The following is a 22,637-nucleotide window of genomic DNA, read 5'->3' on the forward strand; positions in this document are numbered from 1 at the left end:
TGTCTGAATTGGGAGAGACCTTTCACTTAGCATTGAAATTATACAAGACACATCTATTACTTTTTATAGTCTTTTGCTATTATTTAATCGAATGGTGCTATCAACAAGGGGGTGGGGAACCTGTGTATTCCTCAAACATGTAAGGGAACTCCCGTCATATACGGGACACCATGCAGAAAGGTATAATATTTGTTATATTACATTGTTATATTAGCAGCTTCTACAGTATTATGTGAAGTATGGTTTATTATACATGGAACTGTTACACTTGAAAATTATCAAAACACTTGGTTTTGCAAGTCCATCAAAACACAGCAATTGCACTCAATATTACTCTGTAGGCTACTGATCAATGCAAAGCTTCCTGAGGAAATGCCATCCTCCTGCATCTCACATCTGCCTGTAGTTATTGAACTCTGCCTGCTGGACCCATGGGTTAAGGAGTGTCATGCACTCCACCCCTCCTGCTACCTGACTGCACCTGTCCATAACCTGTAAGGGAGGAGGTGAGGGCCACGGCGGAGTGGTGTCAGGAATATAACCTCTCCCTCAACGTCAAGGTGCTGATCGTGGACTTCAGGAGACAGCAGAGGGAGCACGCCCCCATCCACATCGACGGGGCCGCAGTTGGAGAGGGTGAAAAGCTTCAAGTTCCACGGCGTGCACATTACTGACAACCTGAAATGGTCCATCTACACAGACAGTCTGGTGAAGAAGGCACAATAGCACCTCTTCAACCTCAGGAGGCTGAAGAAATTTGGCTTGGCACCTACGACCCTCAAAAACTTCTACAGATGCACCATTGAGAGCATCTGTCGGGCTGTATCACCGCCTGGTACTGCAACTGCAATAAGATCATCAAGAACCTCAGCCACCTGAGCCATGGCCTGTTCACCCGGCTACCATCTAAAAAGGCGGAGACGGTACAGGTGCATCAAAGCTGGGACCAAGAGACTGAAAAAACAGCTTCTATCTCTAGTCCATCAGACTGTTAAATAGTCACCATCAGCTGGCCTCCACCCAGCACCCTGCCCTGAACTTCAGTCACTGTTACTAGCCGGTTACCACCCGGTACTTAACCCTGCACCTTAGAAACTGCTGTCCTATGTACAGTTGAAGTCGGAAGTCTACATACACCTTAGCCAAATACATTTAAACTCAGTTTTTCACAATTCCTGACATTTAATCCTAGTAAAAATTCCCTGTTTTAGCTCAGTTAGGATCACCACTTTATTTTAAGAATGTGAAATGTCAGAACAATAGTAGAGAGAATGATTTATTTCAGCTTTTATTTCTTTCATCACATTCCCAGTGGGTCAGAAGTTTACATTCACTCAATTAGTATTTGGTAGCATTGCCTTTGAATTGTTTAACTTCGGTCAAACGTTTCGGGTAGCCTTCCACAAGCTTCCCACAATAAGTTGGGTGAATTTTGGCCCATTCCTCCTGACAGAGCTGGTGTAACTGAGTCAGGTTTGTAGGCCTCCATGCTCGCACACGCTTTTTCAGTTCTGCCCACACATTTTCTATAGGATTGAGGTCAGGCCTTTGTGATGGCCACTCCAATGCCTTGACTTTGTTGTCCTTAAGCCATTTTGCCACAACTTTGGAAGTATGCTTGGGGTCATTGTCCATTTGGAAGACCCATTTGCGACCAAGCTTTAACTTCCTCACTGATGTCTTGAGATGTTGCTTCAATATATCCACATAATTGTCCTTCCTCATGATGCCATCTATTTTGTGAAGTGCACCAGTCCCTCCTGCAGCAAAGCACCCCCACAGCATGATGCTGCCACCCACGTGCTTCACGGTTGGGATGGTGTTCTTCGGCTTGCAAGCCAACCCCTTTTTCCTCCAAACATAACGATGGTCATTATGGGCAAACAGTTCTATTTTTGTTTCATCAGACCAGAGGACATTTCTCAAAAAAGTAAGATCTTTGTCCCCATGTGCAGTTTTATGGCGGTTTTGGAGCAGTGGCTTCTTCCTTGCTGAGCGGCCTTTCAGGTTATGTCGATATCGGACTCGTTTTACTGTGGATATAGATAATTTTGTACCTGTTTCCTCCAGCATCTTCACAAGGTCCTTTACTGTTGTTCTGGGATTGATTTGCACTTTTCGCACCAAAGTATGTTAATCTCTAGGAGACAGAAAGCGTCTCCTTCCTGAGCGGTATGACGGCTGTGTGGTCCCATGGTGTTTATACTTGCGTACTATTGTTTGTACAGATAAACGTGGTACCTTCAGGCGTTTGGAAATTGCTCCCAAGGATGAACCAGACTTGTTGAGGTCTACAATTTGTTTTCTGAGGTCTTGGCTGATTTCTTTTGATTTTCCCATGATGTCAAGCAAAGAGGCACTGAGTTTGAAGGTAGGCCTTGAAATACATCCACAGGTACACCTCCAATTGACTCAAATGATGTCAATTAGCCTATCAGAAGCTTCTAAAGCCATGACATCATTTTCTGGAATTTTCCAAGCTGTTTAAAGGCACAGTCAACTTAAGGTATCTAAACTTCTGACTCAGCCCTCATGGTCCCATTCTGTGAGCTTGTGTGGCCTACCACTTCGCGGCTGAGCCGTTGATGTTCCTATACGTTTCCACTTCACAATAACAGCAGTTACAGTTGACCGGGGCAGCTCTAGCAGGGCAGAAATTTGAGGAACTGACTTGTTAGAAAGGTGGCATCCTATGACGGAGCCACGTTGAAAGTCACTGAACTCTTCAGTAAGGCCATTCTACTGTCAATGTTTGTCTATGGTGATTGCATGGCTGTGTGCTCGATTTTATACACCTGTCAGCAACGTGTGTGGCCGAACCCACTAATTTGAAGGGGTGTCCACATACTTATGCTATTGCTCATTCTAATATTTATATTTCTTAATTTCTTTCTTTATATTTTCGGGATTTGCGTGTATTGTTTTGTATTGTTGGGTATTAATGCACTGTTGGAGCTAGGAACATAAGTATTTCACTACACCCACGATAACATCTGTAAAATATGTGTACGTGACCAATACTATGGGAGATTTGAAGATAGAACCTAACCCAGAGAGCTGTGCATGTCAGTGTGTGGTTAGACAGCCAAATCCTTAGATTTGGCCAAATAGCCAAATAGAATGCCATTCTAGTTCTGGTTAGACAGCTGATGTTGTACTCTTCACACAACTTATTTTTATTTGCTAGGCATAATGTCTTTATCAGCACTGTCCCATCAATATGATATTTAAAGCATACAATGTTTTGTCTTTGTAAACACAAACACACTCATCGACTGTATCTACACTCTGTATCTACACTCTGTATCTACACTCTGTATCTACACTCTGTATCTACACTCTGTATCTACACTCTGTATCTACACTCTGTATCTACACTCTGTATCTACACTCTGTATCTACACTCTGTATCTACACTCTGTATCTACACTCTGGACGATGTTTTGCAATGTCCACATGTAGCCGATATTAGTAGTTCTGGGATTTGTCCCTCGGGAAAGATGTAACAGCGGACATAAGGAGAGACGAGGCGAGACTAAACTAGCCAGTTATAGAATATTGTGTTGTAGGACAGCTGAGCTGACTCAAGACCGGGCATTCAACTCACAGTTGATACCGTTTCCACGGTAACATGCATTTACATGACGTGATGAAACGTTGAAACTAAGTTGCAAGCTGCTTTCGTAGCAGGGTGTTGTAGAACGAGTGTCTTACGAAACACATTCCAGACCCTGGCTTTTGCCATCACTGATTTGACAGAGCTAGATAGGATAGCCAGTTTTATAAACACAAGGTCAGCGCAGGCTTTAGCCTACACAGAGAACTGAATTACCTGACCATCTTGAGACGGCGAGTCAGTCAGGAAGGGAGAAGTCCTCAACTTCAAAACTTCATTCTATCCATAGCAAAAGCTAGCTTAGCTTACCTCCCTGTACTCACTACTGCACTTGTTTGTTGTGATTGAATGGCAAAGACACACCCAAGAAACACCCACATCAAACCACACCCCCAAGACAACTCTAATTTTCCTTCAATCATGGCCGCTAGCATTTCTTAATGAGCATTGAAAAACAGGAAGTGCAGTCGCCCTTTAATACACTATTGCATTTAGAATTGTTGCACAATGACTGGGCTTATTAAAGCACGTTTCACTCCAGCAGCAATGAGCTGAGGAGCTGCAGCAGAAATCCAGCTCAAAATAGGCTCTGTATGCTGTGCGCGTGTGATAGCTGTGCTGGATAAATAAGATAGGCTATAAGACGACTAACGAAAATACACACGCCAATTTTACTTCCAATAAATTATCCAAATGTACCTATAGACCGATACGCATGATGGTCAAATGTATTTCCATCGACTGGTATTTCCATCAATGATTTGCACTGAATGCCTGTAGTGATGGTGCTAATGCTATTTTTGGAGAAAGGCATGAAATTAGGTCTCAAATGTAAGAACACTGGTGTTTCAGTCCAAGATGGCGGCTTTCTCCCGGTCTAGTTAGCGTGTCATAGGACTGCAGTGGACTTTTCAGCTGGCTACAGAGACCCGAACGAACAATGGAAGGGTGACATTTGTCACCTCAAAGCTACCAAAGGCACAATGGGGAACAAAAACTTTTCATTTCCTAAAGTAGTTATGAATATATTGGTTTCCTGCATCAACACAGTCCTGCCACTTTCCAGGGTTGTGCCATAGTGCACCTATGTTTGCCAACCAGATTGATCTTGTCCCACTTGAGCACATTAATCTGGGCATATTTTGATGACAGCATCGGAATCCCTTCAGCTTTCTCCCTGCCTAAACATTACGCCATCCCCGGCCAGAGGGAACTGGGTCGCACTTAATGGCTATTGGCGAAATGGAAAGCTGGGCAATTCATTTCAGCGCTTGGCAGCAGATTCCATAACTAAGATAATTAAAAGAGGGGGATGGGATAGAGAGAGAACTGCAACTGCATCCCACTTCTTCATTGGCGGGCAGGAAGGTTGGCACACTGTTCCAACCCACTTCTTTACCCTCTCCCAGAAGGACCAGAAAGGACACACCGTCCCTCATTTTACATCACCGGCCAAATCTGCATGATAGGGTGGGTCGAAATCATCAGTTGCTGATGTAAAAACTGTTCGCTGTAGCACTGGTATGCTAAGCTAACTGCAGTCTCTTCTCCTACTAGAAATCACAGAGCTTACAGCTCACAACTAGCAGAGGAAAAACATGACACAAGTGGTGAGCTACAGCCAAACACATACACCACGGTGTAAATCCACTATTGTGACGCTGCACCAACCAGAGGCCCAGCCCTGAAAGTAGGAACATGAGTAGGCCTAATGCCCGTCAGGCTAACAAATGAGCTGGGTTCAGCAGAGCTACCCGAGAATAAAAACCTATCAGCGTCTTAACACCACCCAGCGCCCATCTCTCTCGCTCTGCCTTTATTACACTAATTTAAAGCTGTCCTCCATGTTTGTGAGCAGTTTCTAAGGATTAAAGATTAAAGTCAATGAAACACCTTAAAGCCATTGCCAACTTCTGGGAAAGTAGACCATTTGTATTTTCTTCCTAAGAAGTTTACTTCTTAGCAGCACAGTCAGAGGGGTGAAAATAAATCTAGAACCAGAAGCTGTTTAGTCTCGTGTCTGTCTGCAGGCCACAGTGATCAAGCCCAGAACACAGAGACTGGTATTTCACATTAGAGGACTATAGGAAGGAGTGCAGCAATCCAGTACTCTGCTCACTTCAAAGCACACTATAATGCACGTCTCGGTCTACTTCCAAGCAGATGCAGCCATAGAGATCCTATTCAATTCTACAGTGCCTTCAGAAACTAATCACACCCCTTGACTTTTTCCACATTTTGTTGTGTTACAAAGTGGGATTAAAATTTTGTCGTCATTTTTTTGTCAACGATCTACACAAAACACTCTGTAATGTCAAAGTGGGAAAAAAATCTAACGTGTAAAAAAATATGACATTTAAAACACTAATATCTCTTGTTTAAATAAGTATCCAACCCCGAGTCAATACGTTAGAATCACCTTTGTCAGCGATTACAGCTGTGAGTCTTTAAGTCTCTAAGAGATTTCCACACCTGGATTGTGCAACATTTGCCCATTATTCTTTTCAAAATTCTTCAAGCTCTGTCAAATTAGTTGTTGACCATTGCTAGACAACCATTTTCAGGTCTTGCCATAGATTTTCTAGCAGATTTAAGTCAAAACTGTAACTCGGCCACTCAGGAACATTCACTGTCTTCTTGGTAAGCAACTACACTGTAGATTTGGCCTTGTGTTTTAGGTTATTGTCCTGCTAAAAAGTGAATTCATCTCCCAGTGTCTGGTGGAAAGCAGACTGAACCAGGTTTTCCTCTAGGATTTTGCCCGTGCTTAGCGCCACTCCCCAGTCCTCAACGATTACAAGCATACCCATAACATGATGCAGCCAGCACTATGCTTGAAAATATGGAGAGTGGTACTCAGTATAGTGTTGTATTGGATTTGCCCCAAACATAACACTTTGTATTCAGGACAAACATTTAATTGCTTTGCCACCTTTTTACTAATCTATATGGAATCATTTTAAGAAGGTCATACCAAGGATAATTTAGTTATTTAATTTTGAATTTTAAGACCCCTTGAAGTATATATAAAAATTAAAAAAACATTGGATGAAAAATTATTTTTGATCTTACTGCTATTAGCCCATACAAGCACATTGAATAACAGATTCACAACATGGAACAACAGATAGTTCCCCCCAAAAAATCAAAAGGAAGTTTGTTCTGAAGTATCTGTCCTATATCTGAGAGATATAAGATCAGGAAACATTTGTTATTTTTTTGAATATGTATTTAACCCCTTATTTTTGGCACTAAACAGTCTCCATATATACTTCCATAAATTTTTTCAACTGGTACCGAGGGACCTTCAGACGAGTCATGTGAGGCCTGTGGGCGTCCTAGAGAAAAACAACCGACATGTGCGCGTTCGTTAGTGTGTAGCCCAAACTGTTCGTACGTTACAGACAGAAGTTGGCAGATCGGCTGTACCGACTTAAGACAAGTAAAACGGAGCACCATTGTGTTCGCGAGAGACATCGACTCTAGGGGGTTAAAGTCACCATTGGCATGGTGAAATCCCTGAGCGGTTTCCTTCCTTTCCGGCAACAGATAGGAAGGGCGCCTATGTGTTTGCAGTGAGGGTGTACTGATACACCATCCAAAGTGTAATTAATAACTTCACCATGCTCAAAAGGCTTTTCAATGTCTTATTTTTTATTTTATTTTTTCATCTACCAATAGGTGCCCTTCTTTGCAAGGCATTGAAAAACTCCCCCCCTGGTCTTTGTGGTTGAATCTTTGTTTGAAATGTACTGCTCGACCTTACAGATAATTGTATGTGTGAGGTACAGAGATGAGGTAGTCATTAATAAATAATGTTAAACACTATTATTGCACACAGAGTGAGTCCATGCAACTAATATGTGACTTGTTAAGCACATTTGTATTCCTGAGCTTATTTAGGCTTGCCATTACAAAGGGGTTGAATATACTTATTGACTCAAGACATTTCAGCTTTTCATTTTTTATTAATTTGTAAAAATATCAAAAAACATTATTCCTCTTTGACATTATGGCGTATTGTGTGTATGCCAGTGACAAAAAAATCTAAATTTAACCATTTTAAATTCAGGCTGTAACACAACAAAATGTGGAAAAAGTCAAAGGGTGTGAACAATATGGAATTCAATGGATGCAGTTGTTTACCTCAAAAGGTAGAGGCATCCCCAGTGAGGTGAAGTGTAGCCTGACCTTTTTTGTCAGCTCTTAAAAGCACAGATACAGCTAGGTATAGCTCTATGGCACAACTGGTGAACCAAGGTGTGCTATTCGGACCTATCTAATCAATTAAAGGTCAACTGCTCCTTTTAAAAACGGCCTATGTGGCATCGATATGAGTCAGAAACATTTATTGTAGTGTTAAAATTGACAAAGTGTATTTAGGATCATTTTGGTCATAAAGTCAGTCACTGACCTTATGACCAAAATTATCCTATTAACACTGACTGTCAGTCTCGTCCAAAACTGAGTTTGCTAAGTGACTGTGTCATTACTTACTTGAGGGTTTGGTTTGGATTACAATTGTCAACAATTTATGCCCCCTTTTGCCTATTAACACGTGACTGGACAAGTTCAAGGTGCCCTGGGCGGGAGGAGACCTCTCCTTAGGAATACCAATGGAATGGTTGGAAATGAGCAAACCCGGGGCACGCAAAACGAGGCAAGACAGGCAAGACGTGTTTTTAGTACTTGTTCTTGCTTGGGCAATAGCTACTCTAGTGAAAATGGGCTTCCATAAAGTTGTTCAACAATCTTGGGCAGATGGCCAGGATATGGATTACAACCGACTAGCTTCTACTTGGGCGGTAAACCGTCAAACCTGAGACTTGTGTGTTGTTGGTAAGTAGCTAAGTTTTGTTTAGCTTGGTTAGCTAGCTACATACATGCAATTATGTGATAGGCTATGCCGCTATGGTACTAGGGCCTAGACTATGATACTGTGATGTAACTAGCTAAATGCATAGCCTCTCCCTGAGCGTGTTATGTGAGAGGACGCATAGCCGCGGGAACTAGGGGTGCTGCTGCTGCTGCACCGCTACTAATTATTCGTATTTTTTAGTGCACTGGGCCTTTATTACTCCTGTATGAGCGGACCAAAATGGCAGTCTATGTTTTGTCTTTGTAACACAAACACATCCATCAATTTTTAGTTGATGAATCTACACTCAAGCTGGTCGATGTTTGTGCAATGTCCACATGTAGCCTACACCTGTAGGGATATTAGTTCTGAGATTTGTCTCCCGCAAAAGATCTAACAGCGGACATAAGGAGAGACGAGACAAAACTAGCCAGTTATAGAATATTGTGTTTAGGACAGCGGAGCTGACTGAAGACCGTGTGCAGTAGTTGATATTGTTTCTACTGTAACATTTACATGATGTGATGAAACGTTGAAACTAAGTTGTTGTAGAACGAGTGTCTTGCGAAACACATTACAGACACTGGCTCTTGCCATCTTGCCATAACTGATTTCACAGAGAATGATCAGCTAACCAGGATAGCCAGCTGCAGCTATCACCAAGCTATGCTAGCTAGCTGCTGTGAGCATGGTTAAACACAAGGTCAGCGCAGGCTTTAGCCTACACATAGAACTGAATCACCTGACCATCTTGAGACGGCGAGCAGTCACGAGGGGAGAAGTCCTCAACTTCAAAACTTCATTCTATCCATAGCAAAAGCTAGCTTAGCTTACCTCCCTGTACTCACTACTGCACTTGTTTGTTGTGATTGAATGGCAAAGACACACCCAAGAAACATCCACATCAAACCTCACCCCCAAGACAACTCTCGTTTACCTTCAGTCATGGCCGCTAGCATTTCTTAATGAGCTCTTGATGAAAGTGCAGTCGCCCTTTAAAACACTACTGACAACCCCAGAGACCCACTGATGCAATCCTACCACCACACTATCCTTTAGTCCTTCAGTCTGCCTTGCTGCCTGAGCAGAATACTGTATTGAGTTCAACTGGAAAATCACACGTCAGACACAGCGTGACACATCACGACCTCTGGAATCTAAGGATGTCATAATTTGGCTGCAGAAGTATAATGATGCAGCGGTGAAGTTCGATAAATGTCATAGGGAAGCGTTTGTTCAGTCCGTTTCCAGTCCCCAGAGCAGGCAGGGTATTACAGAGGAAAACGGGGAGTCACCGGGAAGATTCCTGATCCAGGTGGTAGGCTAGCAGCGTCAGTGTGCTGCTGATTTGTCGGGTGCTCTGGTGCTGTCCGAGCAGTCGGCTATTTTTGGGGCTGGGTTTTTAAGTGATTCATCAGCAGCAGTGACAGCCCCAGTCTCCTCTCTGCCGCTAGTTGATGAGCTGCTCTCTTCACGCCGTGGCCTAATTTCCTCTCTCCCTCCCTTGCAATCACTCTACACCTCTGTCTGTCTGTACACAGGTGGAGGCAAAGAAAGCTTGCTCGGGGGAGCAGGCAGACTGGTGCACTTCAATGTCTGCCACATCATTGGGCCTCTCCTCTTTTTCTCTCTCATCCTTACCCATCTCCCAACCACCCCTCCCTTACTTCTCATCTTTTACCCTCTCGCTCCCTCCTACACAGCCAGGTGGGTGTCTACATCAGTCTGTTTCTCCAGACACCAGAGGATGTCTCTTCCTCTCCCCCATCCCTCTCTCCTCCTAACACCTGGGTGATGACCAGTAGATTGGTTTGGGCCTTAGGAGATGGCGTAAATAACAATGCCCATCTGTGTGCTTCCTAGCCTCCTGCAGGAAGTTATCATTAGAATGGGTACTCTCCGTGTGTCGGAAAAGACTCCGAAGGCTTTCAGAGGTTTTTCATTTGCTGTTAAATCAAAGGTAACATAAGCCCCTGTGAGCTGGTGTACACGACTCAAACGATGAGTGATCAAGGACTAAGCCTACTACACGATTCTCCAAGGGACGTTATCTTTCAACAGATTAGGGCACATTTAGAGGGGGGCCCGTCCAAATAAAACACTGCCTCATGATCTCTTCTATCACTTTGTTACTGCCAGACCAAACCACCGGGGTATTCAAAAGTAAAAGGAACACAAACAAACTTGTGGAGGATGTGTGTGTAGGGGAACTGATGAACTTGATAATAAACATTGAGGCCACATTTCATGGGTGGCTCATCTGGTGAAGACGCCTGCCAAAAACAACTGACCATGATTTTTTTTGATCTACCTGCCACAGTGGCTGGTGGACCAAAAAGTTAATTTCCCACCCTGTTTGTCATGTGCCATGACTTTATCAACGACATCATTAGTGCTATACCGTACTTGCCATATACGACTAGTACCTATCCCCCAGTGTTCCCATTGACCTGAATGCTCCAGAGACAAGGTAGCACTAAGTGCCCTGATCTCCATGCTCCAGTCCAGCAGGTTTAGCTGAGCCTGCTGCTTATAGTAACACAGAGGTGACTGACAGCACAGCCAGGCCTGCATCTAAAAATACAACGTGGCCCTGCTTACCAGCAGAGCTTGCTCGACCACATACATTGTCTTATGTCCAGGCCCTACTTCTCAGGTTGCACCTAGTCTCAATGTGGTCACTAAGGAATACCTGGAATAGTATAAAGTAATCCTTCCCCCCCATAAAAAAAGAAGAAAAAAAGTGGTTGTCCCACTTGCTATCATAAGTTGAATGCACCAATTTGTAAGTCGCTCTGGATAAGAGCGTCTGCTAAATGATGTAAATGTATTCAGAGGGGGAAAAAACATTGAATGGTTAATGACCCACTTGTTCCTGGTAGCAGCAGTAGCCCAAGGCGCCAACTACACACTAATTAGACATATATGTAGAGTGATTTAATAGCTTCCCATGTGCTAGAAAATATACAACAAGCGTTATTTCCGAAAGCAGTTTCCAGGGTTTCTGCTTACATAAGTTTCCTCTCTCACGGTGACTGACGGAGCTGAAAGTTCTGTCATCGCTGAACGAACGGACGGACGCTGAACTGAGGAACAAACGCTTAAGGAAAGTGACAGTTGCAAGGCAACACTTTTTGGAGAGGGTTGGCCGTGTTTACTTGATGACTAAGTGCCAGTGTTTGGGAATAATCAGTGCCTCCGTCACTCTGACGTTCTGAGGTTAATTCGTGGGCACCGCTCCTCTCTACACACCTCTTCAAATTGCCAGTGTGGCTGAAGCTGGCCGGTAATGAGCCGGTAGCAGACCTGAGTACAAATACTAAATTCTTTCTCTGGGCTTGATTGAGCTTGCCTGGTGCAATGGAACCAAAATAATAGTAACACAAGTGCAAAGCCCACACATTTGGCACACCAGACAGGCTAAAGCAAACTATTAGAAATGTCTAATACCATTTGAACCCAGGTCTGGTAATGAGCGTCTGGCGGGTGCCCTGCCCGCTCCTATTCCTTGTGTAACTTCTCCCACAAACTGTATATTTATCAGACTCGCCACAAATAACCTACCCTGGCTTTGGGAGTAAATAAACATGCAGTGAGTTGAGACAGGCGGAGTGCTTTTTAGAGCTCTCAGTTCCCCCGTCCTAATTCACAGCACTGACTCACTGCCGCTGTACTGCATCCATTATTAGGGAGACAGCAGCAACAGCCATTAGTAGCCTATGTCCTCAAAGGACCAATCTAGTAGTCCATTTAGGCATGGAAAATTGCCTTCTAATGCTACTTCCCTTTTGGAAGGGTAGGGTATTGAGGGGTTGTCATGACATTTTGACAATGCAGTGACAGTAAAGTGAAAGACTACTGTACTTCAGATTGAGCCGTGATTCAGCTGTTATTACGTCACTGTGCTGACACACGCAGCAAAGCTGTCTCAATCTGTTAGGTAAGCTGCCACGGAATTACAAAACGCTCAAATGACATGGACCTGAATCATCACTGACTGAAATCATAACACATAAGCAGTTCATGCATGTTATTCTCTTCCCTCCTCACTCCTGATGTGTGATAAGCATACAGATGAAAAATCAAGAAAGACCCTAGCTTGGACAGTGTGAGACCAATTCGATGATGTAGCCTACATAAATTCAGGAACTCCTGATTATTTCAGGAAAAATACCATCGCTGTAACACTAACTACCTCCCAGCTAATATTCCAGGAAAACTCCCATCTCTTTAACTATCTCCAAGAGACTCCAGTCCAGCCCATATCCCCCAGGCGCCCGCCTCAGCCCCGTCATATCATACCCAGCTTGGGGAAGACGATGAGGTACTCAGCGTTGCACTGTGGACAGGCCACGCGGGCCGTGCTGTTGCCCCTCTGCTTCTCGTCCACCCAGCGCTGCAGACACGCCTGGTGCACCCACTTGGTGGAGCCTCGGCAGCGACACGGACGCACCCACTCCGCTGTGCGGTCATCCTCGTCCGTGGCGAAGCACACCCAGCAGCTCCTGAAACAAACAAACACAGGAGAGGGGTTGTTACACAGGCACATAAACACACACAGGCAGAGGTCTCACACCACACACACACACACACAGTGACTGAAACACTGGGGTTGTTCGTATTTGTATCAATGTCTGTGTACCAGTAAATTAAGTCTTCTCAGTGCATTTGGTTGTTTGTCAGGGGCAGGGTTTACATTCATTCAGATTATGTGACCTTCCCCCCTGTAAACCTCAGAGCTACCGAACACACTGGCTGATTAACAGAATGTTTAGGGGCAGAGCAAAGTTGACAGAGCCAAGGCAGTTCTTCAAATATAGGCCTTCCATGGCCATAAACACCCTCACCTCTGGTACAAGGGAACACAACTAAAGCCCCGCCCCCTGGGCACTGACTGACAGGTAGGGAGAGAGAGAGAGCTCCTCTGGAACAGGAAGAGAGAACAAACAGGTACTCAAGACAAGACAGACTACATGAGACCTTGCATTCAAAATGGAATGTAGGCTTAAAAAGAAATAAGGTAAAAGCCTACAAAATCCCAAACTATTGAGTAATACAATCATTCTGTGAAGGTCATAGGAGTGTGTGTGTGTGTGTGTATATATACACACACTGTTACACACACTGCAGCTGAAGAAGTCTGATCTGGATCAAACCCGAAATCCCCCTACATCTGAGGGAAAGATAAAAAGCTTGGGAGTGCACTGTCCAAAGCACCGGGGCAAGAGAAGAACGCTTGTAATGTAATCTCAACCGTGGCCTCAGGGGGACAGCACTCTGAAAGTGGGCAGTCAGCAGAACAAAGTCACCTCTAAAACACCGGAAGCCAAGGCTTAGCACAGGCTTTTATACTTGGGGTTACATTTTGGATAAAGATGTTTGGAGGACATTTTCTTAGGTTAGGCCTAGCTCTTGGAACCAATAACAGTGTAGTGATCAAAGATTCCTCTTAGACAGTAGACTAAATAGATGTGTCCTGGAATACAGTGACTGTGCACAACTCAATCAAGATCAATAACACAAAGAATCTGCCAAGTGAGGAAAAGTATCTGAAAAGCTGTGTAGCAGTGTCAAGGGGTAGGCAGCCTACTAAATCAATAGGCCTACAATTTCCTGCCATCTGGACACAGCTTCAGAATGTCTAGGACCATATGCACAGGCAAGAGTCTACCTGCAAGTCCTTCTCAAACATGCCACAGTCAAATACTAATGGAAAACAATGGCCATAATGATTATTTGATCAATGCAGGAAGGACGAATGTGATCAATAGTAGCACTGAGATAAGCCTGGTTGATGTGTATAGAGATTGGATAACAAACTAGTCTGTCTTCTATATCTACTAGTTTATACTAGTTTAGCTCCATGCGCGATACATTGTGTGTGCCTTTGTACGACATTCCACATATATGCCAGAGGTCTTCTGCCTTACTATGTAGAGCAATACTCTAAACACCTGTGTTCTTGTCAGCAGTAGCAGAGAGGGTGGAGCCAGAGCAAGGAGTCTGAGCATCATCATCTCCCTCCCTCTCCGTGACATTCAGACAGATGTTGTGTTCTGATCCGGAGCCAATCCATAATTGAATAGGCCCAGCCCCCCTTACTCCTTGCTCTCAGCCCAGCCAGGTATTAGGCCATAACAGGGCATTGATCAACCTATGAGCCTCATCCAAAACTCAGATCTTCAAAAGGTTCTACAGCTGCACCATCGAGAGCATCCTGACTGGTTGCATCACTGCCTGGTATGGCAACTACTCGGCCTCCGACCGCAAGGCACTACAGAGGGTAGTGCGTACGGCCCAGTACATCACTGGGGCCAAGCTTCCTGCCATCCAGGATCTCTATACCAGGCGGTGTCAGAGGAAGGCCCTAAAAATTCTAGGTCCAAGAGGCTTCTAAACAGCTTCTACCCCAAGCCATAAGACTCCTGAACATCTAATCAAATGGCTACCCAGACAATGTGCACCCCCCCACCCAACCCCTCTTTTACGCTGCTGCTACTCTCTGTTTATTATCTATGCATAGTCACTTTAATAACTCTACCTACATGTACATATTACCTCAATTACCTCGACTAACCGGTGCCCCCGCACATTGACTCGGTACCGGTATCCCCTGCATATAATGTTGGTTAAGGGCTTGTAAGTAAGCATTTCACTGTTAGGTCTACACCTGTTGTTTTCGGCACATGACAAATACAATTGGATTTAATTGATCCCATCCTCACTTCTTCTTCTCTCCTTCCACACAAAGACCCTCCTCATGACACTCCCTTTGCATAGGGAGTCATGGTCCAACCCTGTACTTACCAGGGGGCTCAAAAAGAGTAAACTTGAGCCCCTATCCTGGGAATGAAGCCATTCAGCTAAACACTTGACCTGTAAGCATTTTACACTGAATAAACTCAAGTTAATCATGCTCCCTGCATGGGCGATGTACTTTACCACATGAATAATTGGTTTGGGTTACAGCAACGAGCGTCGACGAGGAATTAAAACAACATCAGTCTCAGTGAAACATCTGAGGAGACATTAAATATCCAAATACCTTGACCTTGTCGGCATAAGTCAAGAAACAGTAAATTATCTTGCCGTTATATCATTAAATCAGTTGCATAGGAGAGAGTAGTTTGGTCTGAATAATGCAGACCAATCCAAAGCCATGCTACTATTCCCACTGATGCTCGGCAATCTACAAGGACGTCATAATCAGGTCTAGGCCTATTCAGCCAAAGCAGGGTTTCTGAAAATGTGGTGCCGGTCAACGTGACCGGGAAGGTTTTAATTTCCCGGCCATTTGAGAAGTTTACCGGACCCATATGCATTGTGTGCGTAACCCATTAGGGCGTCCACCCATGGTCTTAAGAATGACAGAAATCACATTTAGATTATGGTAATTCATCTGAACAGAACATGAAACTCATGTAAGTAATTAAGCAGCCAATAAAACATCCTTTTCAAACATTTGCCAGAATGTAATTTGCGGGAAAACTCCATTCTAAATAGCACACCTGATGAGAGTGGTTCCATAGGTCCTACAGTGCATTCAGAATGTATTCAGAACCCTTGACTTTTTCCACATTGTTACTTTACAGCCTTATTTTAAAATGGATCAAATTATTTTTTTCCCGTCATCAATTTACACACAATACCCCATAATGACAAAGCCAAAAAAATTGTTTTGATTTTTTTGCAAATGTATAAATAAATAAAAACGTATATACATAAATATTCAGACCTTTTACTCAGTACTTTGTTGAAAGACCTTTGGCAGCGATTAGAGCCTTGACCGAGATTAAAATATGTGACAGAGATGGAAATCTCCATTAGAAACTTGGAAAGAGGGGGAATCTCAAGATGCAACAACTAGGATGGGTTGCTAATGTTCTGTACTCCTGTCTATATAGCAGAAAGCATGACTTAGCCACAGAGGAGTCGAGGATCATTAGCTTATTTTAAAACATTGCTGTGGATTGTTTCAAATCACAAGCTGTAGGCCTATGCCTATTTGGGAAGCCAGCCATTTGGGCAGCGCGCGTGGCAATAGGCCTAGCTGATTATTGGGTTGTGGATGTCAGTGAAAAGATAATGTGTATTGAGTATAATTTAAAATGTTGAAACAAGAAGGGGAGGGGTGTGTGGCGAAGATATAGGCAAGTCTCTCCAGAATGGCTCAGCTGTCTCCCGCCAATTCTTGCGCATTCATTGTTTCATTGTGTGAATTGTTGGCCCTTTGATATTACATTTTTTAGCAATTCACCATTACATACAGTACCAGTCAAAAGTTTGGACACACCTACTCATTCAAGGGTTTTTCTTTATTTGTACTATTTTCTACATTGTAGAATAATAGTGAAGACATCAAAACTATGAAATAACACATATAGAATCATGTAGTAACCAAAACAGTGTTAAACAAATCAAAATATATTTTAGATTCTTCAAAGTAGCCACCCTTTGCCTTGATGACAGCTTTGCACACTCTTGGCATTCTCTCAACCAGCTTCATGAGGTAGTCACCTGGAATGCGCTATAATGAAACTGGCTCTCATGAGGACCACCACAGGAAAGGAATACCTAGAGTCACCTCTGCTGCAGAGGATAAGTTCATCAGAGTTACCAGCCTCAGAAATTGCAGCCCAAATAAATGCTTCACAGAGTTCAAGTAACAGACACATCTCAACATGAACTGTTCAGAGGAGACTGCGTGAATCGAGCCTTCATGGTTGAATTGCTGCAAAGAAACCACTCCTAAAGGACACCAATAAGAAGATGAGACTTCCTTGGGCCAAGAAACACGAGCAATGGACATTAGACCGGTGGAAATATGTCCTTCGGTCTGATTTTTGGTTCCTCTTTGTGAGACGCAGAGTAGGTGAACAGATGATCTCTGCATGTGTGGTTCCCACCGTGAAGCACGGAGGAGGAGGTGTGATGGTGCTTTGCTGGTGAAACTGTCTGTGATTTATTTTGAATTCAAGGCACACTTAACCAGCATGGCTACCACAGCATTCTGCAGCGATACACCATCCCATCTGGTTTGCGATTACATTTACGTCATTTAGCAGACGCTCTTATCCAGAGCGACTTACAAATTGGTAGATTCACCTTATGATAGCCAGTGGGACAACCATTTTTATATATATATATTTTTTCTAATTTAGTGGGTTAGTGGGATTAGTGGGACTATCATTTGTTTTTCAACAGGACAATGACCCAAAACACACCTCCAGGCTGTGTAAGGGCTATTTGACCAAGAAGGAGAGTGATGGAGTGCTTAATTAGATGACCTGGCCTCCACAATCACCCGACCTCAACCCAATTGAGATGTTTTGGGATGAGTTGGACCGCAGAGTGAAAGAAAAGCAGCCAACAAGTGCTCAGCATATGTGGGAAATCCTTCAAGACTGTTGGAAAAGCATTCCTCATGAAGCTGGTTAAGAGAATGGCAAGAGTGTGCAAAACTGTCATCAAGGCAAATGGTGGCTACTTTGAAGAATTTGTTGAAGAACACTTTTTTGGTTACTATATGATTCCATATGTGTTATTTCATAGTTGATGTCTTCACTATTATTCTACAATGTAGAAAATAGTAAAAATAAAGAAAAACCCTTGAATGAGTAGGTGTTTCCAAACTTTTGACTGGTACTGTATGTCACCAATAGGCCTAGTAAACATATGTAATAAGGAATTGATCAAAAGAGAAGCTCAAGACATCTCAAAAGGGAGGCAGACAGGCTGAGTAGAGAGATAAATGCAATTGAAAGAACCTATCATTATTATCATATTTTCTACTGTTTTTATGTCGGCTTTATGTATTTTGACTTAGTTGACAATAGAAGTTATAGGCCTACTGCTGCATTGACCTATAGGCTATGAGTTATTTGTGCTAATTTATTTAGCCACCAATGGATCACGGTATATCAATGTGTCCATATGGCAGAGGCTGGTGCTCTTGCATTAATAAAATGTTTTTATCATTTTAATTCAGATTTGTAGGATTAACCATGTGACAATGATTTTGAGAAACAAAAAAGTTATTATTGTAATGAAACTGTTCGACGAAAATGTGCATATGAAAATCATAACTGACATGCAGATCGGTAGAAATGGTAGGATAAATTGTAAGCGTCCCCAAACTTGAAACTCACGCGCCGCATATGAAGTCTATATAAAAGAATTGCCTCCATGTTTCCATTGTCGGATTTGCCTATAGGCAACTTTGAAGCAAGGTAAGACATGCCTCATAATATGAAGTAGAACATCCAGGTTTCAAACAATTAAATAGGCCGATGTTTTCAAAATGCATACAGCCTCCAGCTCACATTGTAAAGTGGTGGTGACGCACTGATAGCCTGTTACCTGCACTTGAATGGGAGGTGCACTTCAATTAGGCTACCAGTTGAGAAATACAAATAGGCCTAGCTCTTTTTAATCATGCACCAAAACAGTTTTTAACACGCGTTTGCATTTAGAATTGTTGGGCAATGAATGGGCGTATAAAAGCAGGTTTTACTTCAGCAGCAACTAGCTGAGGAGCTGCAGGAGAAATCCCGCTCAAAATAGGCTCTGTTACTGTACGCGTGATAGTTGTGTTGGATAAAAAAAGATAGGCTACATGACTAACGAAAATACACACGGCAAGTTAATTCTACCATATTATGCAAATTAACCTACAGCCCGATAAGCATGACGGTCAAATGTATTTCCATCGACTGGTATTTCCATCAATGAATAAAATGCATTATTTGGCAATGGGATGTTTTTTCTCCCGGTCATTTTGGCCGGCAACAGTTTTATTTGTCGTCGTTCCATTTATAATTTTTTTGTCAAAAGCCGGCAACTAAGCCAAAGGTACTGAATGTCAGGTAAAAATGTGTACAAAAAAAAAAGGTACGCCTAATTCATGCCAAACAATGAAGTTAATGAAAAACAGCAGGAGACCTATGACTAAAACCAAGTCACTAACTGCAGTTCCATTGATGGTTAGCTCTTGTTCATGTTCAATCACCATGTCCCTGTTGCTAGGTGATTCGATAGTAAGAGGAGTGTTGAGAACGATTTCAAATCTGTCCATATGACATTTACATGCTTGTTTCCATAATTACACTGAACCTTGAACAGTTGGCATTTCAATGGGTGAATGAAATGATGATTAATCTCCACCTCCCATAAAATAATGACATAAATCCATTAAGAAGAGACCGGAGATGATGCCTGGAGATGTTTTTTTCTGGTGATACACGGTTGAGTTTTGGATATAGTTCATTGTAATATGGCATACCTATACCCAATCCTAATATGGCATACCTATACCCAATCCCTACAGGCCAACATACAGTATAACAATGATGTAATCACATTATCATAAAAGAAAGGAGCCTAATATCTTTAGTCTTTTCTCTTTATGGTTTTATTTTATGGTGAAATTAACCTACATCAACACTGTTCCAAAGACTAGCCTATCCTACATTCCTGACCTGTCATAAAACTATGCTACAGTTTGATACCGAGTCTTCTCAAACACTTGCCAAGTCTGAGAACATACTAGACCCTGTCTAAGAATAGGAAAAAAGACGGCTTATTTGACCAAAAAAGGCCTATCTAGGCCTAGCTAGCCTACTTCCTGTCCTTATCAAAACAACAACAGGTACGCTGAGAATGGGCTCCAAGGCTCTTTCGCTTTCCCTTGGAAGCAGGAAATGGCCCAGATCACGTCCAGCATTTATGATGAAGCAGAAGTCTTTTCAATGAATAGAGGAGATGATCTGCAGTGATTTTCATGGTCAGTTGTTGTCCAGTACTAAAGAATACCTAGGACAGGACTAGTGTCCACTTAAGATAAATTCATCATTCTCCAGCTACACACTGTCCTTGACAGAAAAAGACAGCCATTATACCAACTTCATACACAGCACAAAAAAACTGAAAAAATGCCTAGGACTACTTCAAGGTAAGAATCAATAGCTAGTCACTTTGTTTTGTTTTCTTAGTATGCTTGTGCTTCCTCAGCCTGCTCCACCCACGTTGAGCTGCGGTTTCATCATCCCCAGCCGGCTGTGTGTGGGGGCGGGATGGGTCCAACATGGCTGAACCGAATCCCATAATACCACCATGTATAATTAAACCTGCCCGCTCCCAGGCCTGAATAATGGATGACAAATCTCTGGCCATCTCTGTCATCACCCTCCAGCCCAGGGTGTGCTCTGTTACAGGGGCCGCAGGGGGGCAGGATAGGGGCCCTCCCTGAAGGGCCACCGTCGGGCCCCTGGCTCAGCTGTGTGCTCAGGTAGCTAGGTATAACTGGTTGATTTTCCATCCTACAGGAGTGAATAAAACATGAGGCTGTGGGAGAGCTCACTGGAACCTAGGGGTCGGGGTGCTCAGGTAACGTGGGCCTGTGGACAAGCAGGGGCCATGTGGCAAAACTGAGTCTCTGATAGAAACCTTAACCCTCCACTCTCCTCATATTAACCTCATCCATCCTTCCACTATGACTCTGTCCTCTTGTCTCCTCAATGTGAACCTATACCCTGCTGGGATGTCCACAACCTGCTACACTATATGTCCTCTTGCATTACCTGTGACTACGGTTACACTACAGTTAGCTACGGTGGATATGATGGGTCAAATGCCCATTTGGCTTTGAGCCAAGAAGGCTACCTGGGTTCCTACTACAAAATTAGGTGAGGTCGGAAAATGGTCCACACCAGAAAGGATATTTCCTTGTCTAGATCCACAGAGCATGCAGTCACAGAGCAGCCATTTGTAGGTTATAAAATACACTAAGTGTACAAAACATTAGGAACACGTGCTCTTTCCACGACAGACTGACCAGGTGAATCCAGGTGAAAGCTATTATCCCTTATTGATGTCACCTGTTAAATCCACATCAATCAGTGTAGATGAAGGGGAGGAGACAGCTTAAAGAAGGATATTTAAGCCTTGAGACATGGATTGTGTATGTGTGCCATTCAGATGGTGAATGGGCAAGACAAAATATTTAAGTGCCTTTGAACGGCGCACTGGTTGGTGTCAAGAACTGCAACGCTGCTGGAATTTTCATGCTCAACAGTTTCTCGTGTGTATCAAGAATGGTCCACCACCCAAAGGACATCCAGCCAACTTGACACAACTGTGGGAAGCATTGGAGTCAACATGGGCCAGCATCCCTGTGGAATGCTTTCGACACCTTGTAGAGTCCATGCCCTGATGAATTTAGGCTGTTCCGAGGGAAAATGGGGGTGCAACTCAATATGAGGAAGGTGTTCCTAATGTTTTGTACACTCAGTGTATACCTAGCTTCTGACTACATGAGCATATCATTGTGACTGTGAGCCCGGCCGAGGAGAACAAAGGCCCAGAGGAAAGAGATCGGTAAAACCGGAGCTGAGAGGCAGCAGAGCGAGCGAGAGGGATGAAACAGAAGGACGGGACGCTGATTGGAACAGTGGACAGACATCTCCACAGGAGCACGGCAGAGGGAACAAAGACGAACGTGGGCACTCTCCCAGATTCATCGGCTCCTGTACCCGTAACCTTGCCCGTCCACATGACAGGCCGCAATACAACTTGCGAAACGCTATCCTCTCCAAGAAACCCTAACCTCTGGCTCACAAAAAGCTTGAGTCTAGTCTGCCAACCAATAACCAACAAAGGCTTGAAACAAGAGACTGGTTTGAATTAGACCACACTTGTCAAAATTGTAGGTTAAACATGGCATCAGTCTTGGAATGACAGACATGCAGAGTCATGACACAACAAAATGAAAGGGATACTTCGGGATTTTGGCATTGAAGCCCTTTAAATACTTCCCCAGAATCAGATGAACTCGTGAATACCATTTTTAAGTTTCTGCATGCAGTTTGAAGGAAGTTGCTAACTAGCATTAGCGCAATTGCTAACTAGAGTTAGCACAATGCCTGTACGTCTATGGTAACAGCATGCTAGTTGTTACCATAGACATCCAGGCATTGTGCTAATGCTAGTTAGCATTGGCTTGCAAAACTACCTCTAACTTCCTACATACTGGGTGCAGAAACATAAAAATGGTATCCAGGAGTTCATCTGACTCCGGGGAAGTAGATACATTCCCAAAATCCCGAAGTATCCCTTTAAGCTAATGAACAATTCCTGTCATGTCAATAGATTTGTTAAAATATTTTT

General features: G+C 43.4%; 1 protein-coding gene across 2 annotated transcripts in view; it reads right to left on the minus strand.

Moving 5' to 3' along the window:
• LOC121569152 (E3 ubiquitin-protein ligase MARCHF5-like) overlaps window positions 1–22,637 on the minus strand; it is a 63,076-nt gene that overhangs the window by 16,572 nt on the left and 23,867 nt on the right. For both annotated transcript variants that reach the window (XM_041879839.2, XM_041879829.2), the window contains exon 2: window positions 12,777–12,979. In XM_041879839.2, coding sequence (XP_041735773.1) covers window positions 12,777–12,979 — 203 coding nt within the window. The remainder of the gene's footprint in view (window positions 1–12,776; window positions 12,980–22,637) is intronic.

This window comes from Coregonus clupeaformis, chromosome 1 (genome assembly GCF_020615455.1).
Source record: "Coregonus clupeaformis isolate EN_2021a chromosome 1, ASM2061545v1, whole genome shotgun sequence".
NCBI classification, from domain to species: domain Eukaryota; kingdom Metazoa; phylum Chordata; class Actinopteri; order Salmoniformes; family Salmonidae; genus Coregonus; species Coregonus clupeaformis.